The sequence below is a fragment of the Astatotilapia calliptera genome, chromosome 4 (genome assembly GCF_900246225.1).
Source record: "Astatotilapia calliptera chromosome 4, fAstCal1.2, whole genome shotgun sequence".
Classification (NCBI taxonomy): domain Eukaryota; kingdom Metazoa; phylum Chordata; class Actinopteri; order Cichliformes; family Cichlidae; genus Astatotilapia; species Astatotilapia calliptera.
Window position 1 is genome coordinate 5,196,352 of NC_039305.1, and position 14,612 is coordinate 5,210,963.

The window sequence follows — 14,612 nt, forward strand, 5'->3', positions numbered from 1 at the left end:
AAAAGTCTGTATCGGTTTACACAAGTAGTGCAGATATTTCAAGCGCTCGTTTCTCACAACACCTCCTCCCTGATGTCTCGCCTTTATGGGGATCTAAATTTATCTTGATCTGTTTTTTTTTCCCTTAAACCTTTTATTTTTTGTTGTCTTCCTTCTCATGAATGTAATCAAAACACACCCAACAATTAAAATGATCAATCCCAGTGCCGTCCTGATTTTCCCTCGGACATACAGTACACAAACTACTGAAAGAAGTACACAATCAACACAGTTACTTACATCAGGCAAAGGGTGAGAGAGGAGAGAAGGGCTGAATGATTGGCAGCTGATTTCAGAGACGACATAGACAATACAAACTAATGTCTATGAAAGACAGTGTTTCCCCACCTAGTGCAATGAGGCACGTATAGTACATACACATTCACTCACTCACACACACACACACACACACACACACACACACACACACACACACACACACACACACACACACACACAGAAAATAGCTCCTTGTAAAGACACAACACAAAGTTGGCTCCAAGACAGTCTGTGGATGCCGGGATTCGAGGAGCGAGGGAGGCAAGACAGGAAAAGGACACGGGAGAGGAGGAAAAGGAGGAGGTGAGCACAAAAACGTGTCACACACAAGGTCACAGTGACACGCAGGCATACACACACGCACAGACACACACGATACAAAACAAACACGCCCACAAACACAGAAACACACACTAATAAAAGCAACACGGACGTGTGTGTCCTCCTAAAGTCTTGTCGGTGACATGATATGGACTAATAATTTTGTCAATTGAAGCTTGAGGAACAAAAACAACAAAAAACACATTGTCCTGGAATGATTGAAAAATAAATTAGAGTGGTGATATCCTTCGGTGTGGGATACATCCTCCAGCTAGTGCACTCCAAACAGATGCTGGTCCAATCCTAAAGCCAGGATTCGTTGAACCCGTTTTGTCCTACATTAGGAAAAGCCTGGCGATTTGGCCTGAAAGCCAGTGTCGATCAAATAGTTCGTGTCTCGCATCATCTCATCCTCAGTGGACCGTAAAAAAAATGGCATGAATAAACTCATTTCCGCATGGTTGCATGTATACTGTTTCACACAAATGACAGAGCAAAATAATTTAAAAAATACTAACGAGCACCATGAGGACTGTGACAAAAAGCATGAGGAAGAGGGACACATTTCAAGGCTATGTAACATGCTTAGACCAATGAGTCTGTCCTCATTTTTCGCTCTTCTGACATCAATAAAGACCACTGGATGCCTCGTCATCTTTCCTCTGGGGAAAATAAGCGAGTTAACTCTGAAACCAGAGGGTAGGAACCCTGGAGAAGGCGTCCAAAATGGCCGAGAGTATCCACGGTGGATATTTCGCCCTGCTAGTACTACATGAGATGTATTCCTATACAGTACGGCATATACTGTACACTAAAAGAAAAATATTGACATAAGGATTTTCTTCTTTTGTAGTCTGTACAAGGGCATGAACCTTTGGTCCTGTTTGAAATGACCATTCTACGATGGCTTACTTTTGACTTTTTTTAGTTTTCAAGAGAGAAAAAGTTTGTCACGTCACACTCCTTCTAGATGAAATACTACACTAATCTGAAGCACACATGGACTACTCACATACTACAAACTCTGTATTTGTGTATTTGTCTGTGTGTGTGTGTGGGTGGGTGTTTCCTCGCTAGATCCCAAAATGTACACCTGATTTCAGTCCACTGTACCGTTAAGTGTCCACATGTGTTTGTAAATGTGTAGTCTGATGCTCAAAAGTGTAGCTTGTGATGGATGGAGCTGATTTTTCCCCCCTCCAGCTCAGTAAAGACAGCACAGGAGTTGAAGGATTCATTAGCAGGAGCAGAACAGCACTAGCAGTTGGACACTAGCAGTGTCTCCACGTCTCTCTTTCTTTGATGGAGAGAATTATTCACAGATGAGAAGAAAGAAAGCAAAGTCTGGAGCTGTAGAGATGATGATGACCTGAGGAAAGAAGGAATAAGGGGGGAGAAGCAGATTAAGGAAGAGCGTGAGTTAGGGGGAGGGAGGGGGGTCGAGAAGATATAAACAGCACGCAGTACTGTACGTTTGTAGGGAGGAGGGTTGAGATGCATTATATAACCCATAACATTGAGATTATACACATGACTCTGCCTTACAGCTCCTACATCTGACAGCTCCACAGCTTCCACTTTATCACACATTCCCAGTCAGGTCATGCTTTTAAAGACTTGACTAGTTTTCCAGTGTAAATCTGTCTGGAGAAGCATCTGCTGCACATTTTGTAGATATGTACTACACTTTCAGATTAAAAAAAAAAGTGCATCCACTTTACAAGCTGAACTCCAGGAGATATTTTATTGCTACCGGAGTGATGACACAAATTACCATATCCTGATGACAAGAAAATAATAGCTCAGAAACCATGGCGTGGAAAGAACGAAGCCAGGAGAGACTCACAGTTTTAATCGGAGTGGGGACTGTCCACCACGATGTGTGGCTTCGGGGAGGATGTGGTGGAACTCTTTGACACAAATGTACCGATTGCTTTTTCCTGCAAGGAAGAATACGTTTGACAATTATGTTAATTCTTTGTGACAAAGAAAACACTTTTGATACATTCAGTTAAAAAAAAGGAAAAAGAAAATGTAAATTTTAGACATTATGCTGAAGTACCACGGCTACTCATCTTACTTTGTCTATCATACTTTTAGGTGGAAAGTGTAGTTGCTTATGTGTTATGCACAGAGTTACAGTGCAAAGCAGTATTAGGGCAACATTAAGGAAAAAAATTATTAACAGCTGCCACGGCTGATATGCCCTCTGCAAAATGCCACGCGTAGAGTTATTGAAGCAACTTGATCGGCTGTCTTATTGTGTCTTGTGACACAACATACATTCTCTTTATTGCACGAGGGTTGTAAACATCGACATCCTTGCATCTGTCCATTGCTGGATATTTAATTTTGTACAAATCTGGCCAACTGGTCCAAGTTTGTGTGTTTTTTTTTTTGTTCTGACTAGATGCAGCTTTCTGCGTCTCTTCAATGTCCTTATACTTATCACCACACTGTGTGATTGCTACTGAAACCATTACTGAAGTACGATTTCACTAACTCATGTACACGAAGCGTTTTGTAGAGAGTTGGCAGTCGCTTGACTTGAAACGACAGCTTTAATCTTCACATTTCGACTTTTTTCTCAAAATAGTATTTAAGGTTTTAGTTAATCTCCAAATCTAACACCTATTTTATCTGTGGCTTGCAGTGCTGTTTAGCTATTGTTTTGGTGTCCAGCTGTACAGACTGCCTTTTCTTTAACCTCCTAGGACCTGGCGTCCACATATGTGGACATCACATTTTGGGTAATTTAGACTAAAGTACTTTGCTCTACAAGGGCCTGATATCCACTTATGAGGACATTATGCTGCTACTGTTCTATCAAAATTTTAAACGAATATCCTCATATGTGGCTCTCATTTTTCTTAAAAATAAAAATAAGGTAAAAAAAAATCTGTTAATTCTTTGTTTTTACATTCATCGGGCCTCAATGTGCCCGAATACCAAAGAGAAATTAAAAATATATGTGGTGGAAGAGTTCGGGTCTTAATATGGTGGCTTTAGATGACACCTCAGGCGTCTCTAAAGACTTGATTTCAGATATTCTTTCTACTCACCAACCCTTCTGTGTATAAGGAGTAGCCAAGAAGAAAAAGTTGGCTTAAACGGAGGGATTGCTTCAAAGTAAGACTGCCAAAAAGGCTTGTTTCACACAGAGGATTAACTAAGGTACTGCAAACCCCAGTAAAAGACACAAAAGGATCTTTGAATCATGCAAAACTTTCCAGTAGAGGCAACAAAAAAAACTAAAAAGAGTTGAAAATTCACAGAAAAGATGTCATTTTCCAGAAATTGAAAGAGATGCTTTTTTTCTGTCTACTGAACTACACCAACCGTAGCAGAGGGAAGGGTGCAGCCTCCTGTGACGAGAGGCTCACGCTTGTGAAAGCGTGGCAGGATGCAAACACTCAGCTGAGCTGTAACATTAGCTGGCTGTACGCTTCCTCTGCCTGGCAGTTGTTGTTTCATAGAAAGAAAATGGCTCCTACATGAAGCCGCTCAGGTCTGAGGATTTTTTTTCCTGAATAACCAGTGCATGTCTTCCAAAAAAAGACATTTCTGCAGAGTTTTTTAATATGGCTCTTTTTTGGCACATCAAAGGCAAAGCAGGCAGAAGCCAGACATTTCTACAGTCAACAGTCAAATCTCCAAAACTGGATGACTCACTCAAATAGATGAACAGCACTACATGACGAAGGCAAACATGTAGGTTTAGTTTGGGGTGAACTGCCACTTTAAAGGAACAGTGCAACAGTGTGCGAGGTATATACGTAAATATGAAAGAGCCAGCAGCTGTTGTTTCATATGGTGGATGTGAGCAGTGTAAGGAAACAGCTTACCTGACTCAGAAAAGATAAGAAAGTCTGTCTGCTGGAAATGATGACGTTTATCTAAGCTTATCTACATATAATTATGCATTATAGAGATTAGGAGGTGTTTCACACAATGGCACATCCTGCGTAATAATTACTTTTAACTCTCATATGAAAGTGCATATGTTCCCAGGCAGTATTTGTTATTACCTCTTACCTATGGTAGAATGTTTTTGAATTTTATTTTGCTTCTTTTTCTAGACCTCTAAAGGCCTTTGCTTTTGTTTGACATTTCCACCTGAAAATAGATTCCCAAATATAATCACTAACAGTGGCAAAACCTAAACAACTCTGAGCTCAGTGGAATAGAGACGTTTGGTCAAGAACTTTGAAATGCAAATAGTCCTCTTAATCTTACCACCAGCAAATTCTGAGGATTTAACCTTTCAAATTTGACCTAATAAAATCTATAAAAGAGAGCAACGCTGATGTTTGTGAGCCCATGTTTGTGAGCAAATCCACTGCAACAAATATGAAATTCAGCAACAGCTGCTTCACTTTAAGTCAAGGTAATATTATACGGCTTCTTAAGTGAATGTGTCATGCTCTGCAGCCTGTCGGTGCTCTAATAACAAATACTGCCTGGGACCATCAGAGAGGAAGAGTTTAAACAAAAGCTGAGTAATTATTCTATCACTGCTACTCCTTCCACTCAAACTGTACCATTTCTTCCATGCTAATGTCACTGTTACTATGCTAATGCTAAATCATTTTCATCATATTGTATAAATTATTATAGTTATGCTCAGCACCCAAGCATATGTACTCATAGTGAAAGCACACAGATGCACACGCATAGACTCACACGCTCGTATGCTCATTACCTCCACAAGCTGATGCCAGTGCTCTATTGGTTTGCGAGGATTGGCCAGCATGGCAGCCCAGTGCTCCCTCCCCGGACCTTCAGCTTCGCTCCCTACACGACACATCCCTATAACCTCGTTATGACCGATGCTGATACGCAGCAAGGGCAGGAGGAGTGGAAGCGAGGATGGGAGAGACAGAGAGAGAGAGAGAAAAACAAGCAGTTAGAAAAGGAAACGGTTGAAGAGAGGGATTAGAAAAGCAGAAGGAGGGAGACAGGGCTTGTAAGAAGCAGCCGCAGAGTCTCATTTATCAACCTTGAGTATTGGGAAAAGAATACAGCGGTTGAGGAAGGGAATTGAATAGCAGCTCACAAATACACACAGCTCTGTATAAAACCTCTGTCAGTGAGGAAGCAGGCATGAGCACAAACATACAAAAGCACACACCTATAGAGATGCCAAATGGAGGGCAGGCTACATAATAGGGAGGCGGTACATTTGTACACAAACACATCAAGCAGCCAAGTGTTGCTGCAAGCGTCAGACAGCCCAACGCTGGCAGGGTTACACTTCCTTCTTCGCTATTAGCATAAATCATTCTTATTCATGAGGTGCCCGTCTATGTAAAACAGGGAACATCCACAAGGAGGCTGACTCACAAGGGGCCCCTCATCGTGTTCAACACAGCTGCAGCGCGTCAAAATGTGATGACCCAAAAGCAGCATCGCGCCTCATGCGCAAAAAGCGCACATTCAATAAGCAGCTACTTCACAGCAACGCTTGAATTGATCTGAAATCCCCTGGAGCGTGCTTCACTATAATAACACCTCAGCGTGCTCACCAGTCATAGTCCATCACTGCGATGATGATGGATACATTTTCTATATTTTCATTGGGAATGTCAAACACCAGCGCCTCGTTGTACGTGGGATTCAGCGTGTTCTTCTTGATGGAGGTCTTCCTCTTTTTTAGCCTCCGCCCGTCACATACCAGAGAGGCCTTCACGTACGGATCTGAAGCAGAGAACGGGGAGGGGGGGAGAACAAGGAAGATGGGAAGGGAAAGAAAGCAGGTGGTGGGAAAAGGAAGAGGGGGAGGCGTGGAGAGGAGCAGAAGAAGAAAGAGGTGGAGAGAGCCAGAGAGAAGCAGGGGGCGGAAGCAGAGAGAATAAGATAAGAGGGGACTCCTGTGAATGCTGTTAGGTATTATGTTCACAGGTATCCGCATCTGTAACGCATAAAAGGCATGAAAATCAAGTCACCTTGGCAAAGCTGGATTAAGAACACAAAGGGAGAAAAGCAGCACAGGTTGAATCACCTCAGTTATCCATTCAACATGTGCAGCCTGGTGACAGCAGCCAAGGAAAACACACACACCCACACGACTCTGTTTTTATGCCACGTTTAAGCATCTTTCCGGGCCCGCAATCATGTCGGGATCAGCGAGGAACAATAGCAGCGTGCGATCATTAACATTTCAGATCTCATTTAATCTGAGAGGGCAATCATCAAGCCCTTAAGTGAAGGATAACTCAAATCTCTTTTTAATATAATTGTTAATTAAATATCAGAATTTGGATTCGCATTTCTACGTCTGCAACGCCTCCAGGTCAGATAGTTGAGGTGCCTCTACCCCTTGAAGTTCTGGTCACACAGTTAAATACAGTCAATCTGGTGATGCTCTATATATTCAGGGAATATTTAGCAAAGATTTGTAGTAATTTGCCTCGTCACGCTACGTCTGCTCCTGTAAGTAATTTATTAGGTTTTGGGGAATTCCTTTCTGACAACATTTTTTATGCACGCTTGTTGGTTTGATTGAAAGTGGAGATAACGGTAACGAAAGAGGAGTTGGCGTCCTCCGTCATGTGTTACAAAGCCGCATTACACTGATCTGTGGCGGCGGCCTCTGCTGGAGAAGACTTTCTTCTTCATTTGTTGCTAAATGGCATGTAAATGACTATTTTATCGAAAAAGGATCTAACACCATGTTTACCAGTGATGTTTACCCACAGGAGAAAAATATCTCTACAGGGCTTCACGCCAGTTATTATGGTATACATCTGGCCAGTGATCAGTCAGATCAGGATATAAAGCTAAAAGCACTCAGGAAAGCAACATATATCACCAGCAGCTGTTTTTGCAGACAGCGCTTAAGCTGTTTTCTGTCATATTTTTCCTCTAAATGAGTTTCCAGTCAGAGTGCTTGCTGGAGGTCTTGCAGCAGCATGATGTGTGTGAATGCATTAATTCTTTACCTGAGAAACCAGTCAGGTCCATGGCTTTGAGGTTGGTGGCCTTGATGATTGTAGCGGTGAGCCTGCCTGCAGTGGGCAGGTAACACAGCGAGAAATTAAGTTCCCCGAGATCGGCCTTCTCCTGTAGGTCAATATACACGCAAACAGAGATCAGAAATGGGGCGAGGTCAGACAGATCACACGCAGCATCAGAAACACAGAGATAAGAATTCTGTGGTTTGCTATCTGTGCTTGAAACGAGTTAGATCTGTGACTGACAGCGCGCGACAGCAGGTGTCCCGATGTGGACAGCAGGAGTGTTTGGGCACGGGGGAAATGCTGTCGCTGTAAATGAATCATACACCGATCTGCTGAAGTCACTGACTAGGAAAGAGTTAAATACAAGCAACGACATGTGGGCTTTTTATATCTCTGCCTCTAGTGCTATCTGCTGATCTGCCCGTGCTCTCAGTGGCACCTCGGTAATGACACCGGTGGTATTCAGATCACACGGTGATGCGATGGCTCCTTAGTGGCTTTGAGGCTCACTAATCAATACTTCCCAAAGTGAAACACTGAAATACGCCGATGACGCTGATGCTTTAAACTTACTTAATAAATTAAAGCCCCATGCCAAAAAATGTTTAAGACTCTGCTCCATCTAATTTGCTAATAGCCTTCTATGAATATTTCATATAAATCTACTTGGACATTGCCTAATATAAAGTTTGGAAGTGGCTAGCATTGCCTTTCCAGTAATCTATCTGGACTCTTCTGAGCTGCTTTGTTACTTTACCAGACTGCGAATTAATCTGTGCTGCAGGCCATTTCCGCTCTGTACCATTTCTATACTTCTCCTCCTCCTACATATACAATACAAGCTGGGTTTATTTTAGATGATTCCGACATGTGTTAGTATTTGAGTCTTAATTTCCCCTGCAAAACCTGAGGAATAAAACATTCTTGACTCGGTCCAAAAATTGTCCAGTTTAATTGCAGAAGCCTTAAAGCATCTTTTATTCATATTTATCAAATATTTGAAACTTTTAATGACATTAAATACAAACCACATCAATTCAGAAAATGATTTTCAAAGTAAAAGAATTCAGGTATTTAGACATCCACATTTAGTAAGTGGCTGTCTTTAAGAATAAAACTATTGTGGCTTTTCATGCTTTTGTCATTTTGGTAACTGAATGTTATTTTTTTTGTTAACATAATTCTGTACTCTCAGGGAAATCTGGAAGATCTGGGGAGAGATTGCATCATACATGACCATCAGAGAAATGTCTGACTGGCTTCAAATTATGTCTGAAGCAGGACGACGAGCCCAAACAAACAGAATCCTAAAGAACTATCTCGAGTCACCAGAACAACAAACAGATGGTGTGGGTCTGGGATTACATTAAGACAAAAATGCAGCAGAGACAACTTGAATCCACAGAACTGTGGCACGTTCTTCCAGTTGCTCGATAACCTACCTGCAAATTATTGTGTGCAAGTGTACCCGAGAGAATTCACGCAGTTAAAAGCCAAGGATTTACTACTTTTTTCAGTTTACTGCACTTTTGTTGTCATTATTCGAAAAATGCAAACAATTCATGGCACGTCAGTCAATTGTTGCTTTACTTTCAGGGCCATAAACTTTTTCACTGCATCTTTTGTCCAACAGGAAATACAAGACAGTGACGGCCAAAGGTTTTGTTAAACGTTTGAGTTATTGAAAGTTCTAAAATCCTTGAGATTGTTTTTCTCTTTGTCACAGAGACATGAAAAAGAATGTAAAACTGAAGCAGCAAAGTACAAGAAAAACAAACAGTGCAGGTCCTTTTTTTCCTTCTTTCAACTTCCCAATATGTTAACCCTTTAATAAATATTGAAACCTTTTAGTTAACTGATATAAAAATAACATTTAACTGGCAGAACATTATGCGCTCATATGTGAACATAAGCTTGTTTTGATAAAAACAAAACTGAGATGACCAAAACTGAAACTAAGCTGAACAAAAGAGGTTTAAAATGCAATAAAAATAAGAACTATTGAAAAACAGGTGTAATAACTCTGACTCACCTCGTGTCTGTGTCTACCTTTTTGTACCTTCATACAGCTATATTTGTTTTCTCTTTCTTCCGAGGCCAAAATTGAGATACATTTTTGTAACGTTACGGCACCCACTTCTGCCTTAAATCTCAAATAGAAGCTGTCAGATTTCCCATTTCTGTTTCAGTTCTATTTATCACAGCTTTGGCCCATAATTTGCAGCTGCAACGGCCCAAATGCACCACAAGGCTCATTCAAATTTCATCAAATCTAATCTACAGTGGGCATCTCCTCCAAATGAGCATGTCTATTTTGGGTTATTTCTTACCGCAGTGCCCTCCACAATGTCCCTCCAGATGGGTTTGTCCCCGGTGCCCTCGCTGAAGTCCAGCAGGTTGTCCACCACTACCTGGCCTATCAGGTCGTGTCTGGAGAAGCGGTCAAAGTCGTACACGGAGAAATGCAGTTTCCTGGAATGTAGCTCATTCAGCGGCACGCCAAACTGAAATGTCTCATTGAACACTGGGTTTAAGGTCTTCCTGTGGACCTGAAAGACAGACAGAATTTACTGTTTAGATCATAGCTGCGTAAATATCTTGTACTCGTATTGTAGTAATGAAATAATTAATAGGTAGGTAAAAAATTTTCAGGTGGGAATGGGGAACGAAGGGGTAGCAAGGGACTACTATATTTTACAGCCCACACACCCTGGACTTGCACTGTAATAAGAGTGCCACTGCCTATATTTTCATTGCTGTCTCTCAATAGTATGCTGTCAGTAAAAAGCAATGGCAATTCCATCAGCTAGAATTACTCAAAACACATTTAACCTGATGTTACCTTCTGTTATTAAGGTATCAAATAAGTGCAAGGAATACTTATAAGCCAGTAGTTCCTGCCTAAGACAACTCCTGGAAAAAAATGGCTTGAAGGGCACTAGTCTGGCTTATTTTAGTCCCACATGCTTACAGAATTGTTGGCAACTTCTGGAGGCTGCTGAGTGAAAGCGGTTGCTAGGTGAGTAATTGGCATGTGCAGAAATGCAACTGCAGCAACCTGGTTGCAACCAAAGGAATCACAAGTACTTTTTCAGTGCAGCATTATATACGTCTTTGCAAACAATTTCACCAAGTCACTGCCAGCAACCAGTTTCCAACTGGTCAGAGAATGCACATTTCTCCTAGCAACCGACTGTTGCCAGGCAATTATCAAACAGTCTCCAGGCTTGTGCGACTCAGGCTATTGAACTGAGGGGCGATACCAGGACGAAATAAATAAAGACTATTTTAAATTAATAATTATGCAGAACTACTTTGATAGACTAGTAATAGGTGAACTGCACTGTAGCTACAGACTTATATCTTTTTAAGGGCCGTTACCTGATGTGTTAATTTATAATACAGTAATAACAATTTATCATCATTTCATCCATCCATCCATTTTTGTTTTATTACCGATTCTCTTTATATTTGTAACTTTTCATGCAGAATAATAAGTACTTGCAAAGGAATTTTTTCTGTTTTAATCTGCAGATTTACTCTTTTATATATAAGTTATTTTCACATTTGAGTCTTTTTTATTGATTCTTTCATTCCAGCTAAAAACACAAGACATTTCTGAAGATAAATTCATGAAAACCAGCGACTTGTTTGGCAACTCTTAATGCTCTATTGAAAATGCACCCAGAATCCTCTGCTGAATTTATGAAAAATCATTATAATCTGCCGCAAAGTAAAATGTATTTTTCAGGCTGTTTCACAAAGTGCAACTATATTTCTTCAACCAAACAAACAGGATGTTTTCTTTTTTCCAGCAGAGGAGAGGAGTCACTGAGGATTTGTGGCTTCATAAATCCTCAAACGACCTGCTGAATGTTTCAAAGTTTGTCTTCTGGCTTTTATGTGTGACTTGAATGAAGCAATGCAAAACTTTCAAAATGCTTTCCTTGGAGGCAGAAACTGAGCTGCATTTGTTCAGAATTCCTTTCCTTGAAAGCAGTAATCTACAGGATCCTCGTGTTTTAAAGCAACATCTTTGACACCGAGAGCTTAGCGCTGTTTTTTGGTATTTAAACTTTGGCTGAATTTGAGTTTATAGTGTTTTTTCTCAATCCTGGGCTTTCTTTTGTTTCCCTATCTAAAGCACACAGATATTCTCCACTTTCGCCCAAAACAAATTAGAAAACAGAGAGCTTTAAAAGCTTTAAGGGTGAATCTAAACAGCAACATCAGCCCAGACTTGTAAGCATTAGCAACTTCTTTCTTTTTTTGCTAATGACTGACATTATTTCAAAAACATGACAGAGGGATGTGTTTAAAAGTGTGCCGCGTTTGCTAAAATGTCCTCGAGCCACATAATTATCATCTAACACACTGGCTGACCTTGTTCCTTTGCCAGGGTGAGAAAAGTGAATTTCACCTTTCCCTTTGGGATGGAAGACCCAATCATAGTTGTGAAATTAAATAACGACCAAAAACTAGATTTAAAACTGAATATTTTCTTTTTGTCAAACACGCACAGTTCTTTCCTTAACTCTCGTATCTCGTGTCACATCAATTCAGTCTCACGGAAAGACGGCGGCTATAATTTCCTCCTCATCACATCTCAGCATATTGTGGGCTCCGTTTGTAAATTTGTCGTCAACCTCATTCCGGCTCCAACACATAATTTTGCTATTTGCTGTTTTGCCAGTGGGATTTATTTGCTATGAAAGCATTTGATGTGGATGCTGTCATGTTATAAAGCATGTGCAAATTAAAATGTGATGCACACAGTTTTCCAAATCCAACTTTTGTGGCTGCGTGAGCGGCTCTGTCACTTCGGCTTATTAGCACTTGATGATTACTTGTTAGCTTTGGATTAAACAGGCAGCTGATGAAGGCTCTTTGAGTTCTGCAACCCGAACACAAGCCCTAACATCTACATCGAGGCGTTGTGTTTCTTTTTTTGAAAACGGTTGGAGGCATAAAAGCATTGCAAAATATGAGTGGTGTAAAAATTCGGTGTTAATGAGGATGTGATTGAAATTAAACAATCACCTACACTCCAAACAAAAGAGGAGCCGTATTATGCAAATGGATGAAGCATTCATGCTTTTCAGTGGTTGAAGGGGCTTTTGATGTGCCGGAGACAGTCACACAAAAGGGAGAAATTTCCAAATCATACAGCTTCACTGTCACTGAAAGCTTATTTTTCTCACTTTCCCAGCCCTCTTTGATTCTTTTTATCCCAACACGGCAAAAGTACAACCCCATTTCCAGAACATGAAAGAAAAATTTAAAATGATTAAATATATATATATACATATATCCTTTAATCTACATTTAACTGAAAATAGTACAATCAAAAATGTGACAGTCAAAATGAAATGCAGATTGTACAACTATAACATATAGTATTATATAGAAGGCATTTAATAGGAGGCACAGCCTTCTCTGGACGTGATGTAAGCACGCCTGCAGCTGTGCAACCCTGCATGTCCCAGACGTGTTCAGCAGCAGACATATTAGGCCTGAAAGGCCTGAACCGCTCTGGCGGCGTGGGGACGGGCTTTGTCCTGCTGAAACAGCCGCACGGTGGGGTGCCGCAAGAGTGGCACAAATACATGTGCAAGGCTGCAGCAACGTACATGCCAACGGCCCAGCTTTGACCAACTTCAGCCAGTCGCAGGTGCTGGCAATGATGTTCATTTGCACATTTGTGTTTGGTAAACTAATCCTGCCACTAGTTAGCTAACTGATCAGCTGGAAGGTTTGGGTTTTCTGAGAGATTAAGATGATGTGAAAATGAAGACTGAAAATATTTCACAGCATAAAAAAGACCAACCCCCCCCCCCCCCCCCCCCCCCCCCTAAAAAAACACCTTGTAGCAAATATGGCGCTGTGGACACTGTGAAAATACTCCACGGCCAGAAAGTTAGGTGAAAAGAATTTCATCATTTACAGCAAAATATAATTTAAAAATCCAGAGAAATGTCTTTAGTAAAGACCAAGGCCCCAAACCCTGTTTTACAGCCATAATCTTCAGGGCTTTAGACAGCAGTATAGCCGAGTGTAAAGAGAGGTCCCTTTACCCATTTCCATGAGACAATTTTGTGTTTTCAAAGAACATCCTTTGCCTTGTCATTTTGACGGTTGAATCCAGCCGAGATATGGAGTCACAGACTGGGAACAGAGGCTTCAGAAAGTCGCTGCACTGAAATGCAAGTACAGCGACTATGGTTCTCCGAGCCCAATCTCAAAGTGATGGAGCTGTAAGGCCAAGTTTCATTTCTATGAGCAGCCAGTTTCACAGCAGCCGCCTCGGCTGTATAATACAGGTGATCATAGATCTTTTATTTATTTTTTGAGTAAACGTTATAAGGGCTAATAAACTGTTGTGTGGACCGGTCGAGGGTCAATAACCCTTGACGTGATTAAAGCATGTGTAGGCCTTGATGTGATTCTCATTTCCCATTGTGGCCTTTAGTGAAACTGAATTTGAAACCCCCATACAAGCAGGAGCGGTGTTAAATGCACATCATTTAATTCTGTTTTCTCTTACATGTTACACAGGTTCACAAGTTCAGAGACAGGGCGCTACTGGTGATATTTATAGATCTAACACAAAGAACAACAACTCACATTTGTGAGGCCACAGAGCTCATAAATTCTGAGCTTTTCCACAGAGAATAAATTAGAAGACAGGAGGATTTTTCAAGGGCTAAGGGTACATTTCCTGGTACAGAATGTCCCGGAATGTACTCAAATATTGACTGAGCTGTCCTCAAACACCAAAATAACACGCAGGAGTTGAGTAGCAGAGCCCTGTAATAGTCAGAAGAACATTATCCTGAATAAATTATGCTCCAGATTAGATTAGATTACATTAGTTGAACTGTAACGATTCTCCACGGGAAGGCTGGGCCATCAGTGCATCAGGAAACAGGCCGAGAGAAAACAAAAAACTGATGCTGTTTAAATCTTAAGGGGATTCTTTTATTGTGTGAGCTTTTTCCACAGCATCAAGTGAGC

At 41.0% G+C, this 14,612-nt stretch overlaps 1 protein-coding gene across 1 annotated transcript in view; it reads right to left on the reverse strand.

Annotated features, from left to right (window-relative positions):
- Window positions 1-694: 694 nt before the first annotated feature.
- Window positions 695-14,612, reverse strand: part of syt3 (synaptotagmin III) — a 39,830-nt gene continuing 25,912 nt past the window's right edge. Inside the window, exons 8-13 of the mRNA XM_026164155.1 lie at window positions 9,929-10,147; window positions 7,581-7,701; window positions 6,165-6,336; window positions 5,342-5,471; window positions 2,486-2,579; window positions 695-2,008 (exon numbers count right to left, since the gene is read on the reverse strand). Coding sequence (XP_026019940.1) covers window positions 2,490-2,579; window positions 5,342-5,471; window positions 6,165-6,336; window positions 7,581-7,701; window positions 9,929-10,147 — 732 coding nt within the window. The 3' untranslated portion in view covers window positions 695-2,008; window positions 2,486-2,489. The remainder of the gene's footprint in view (window positions 2,009-2,485; window positions 2,580-5,341; window positions 5,472-6,164; window positions 6,337-7,580; window positions 7,702-9,928; window positions 10,148-14,612) is intronic.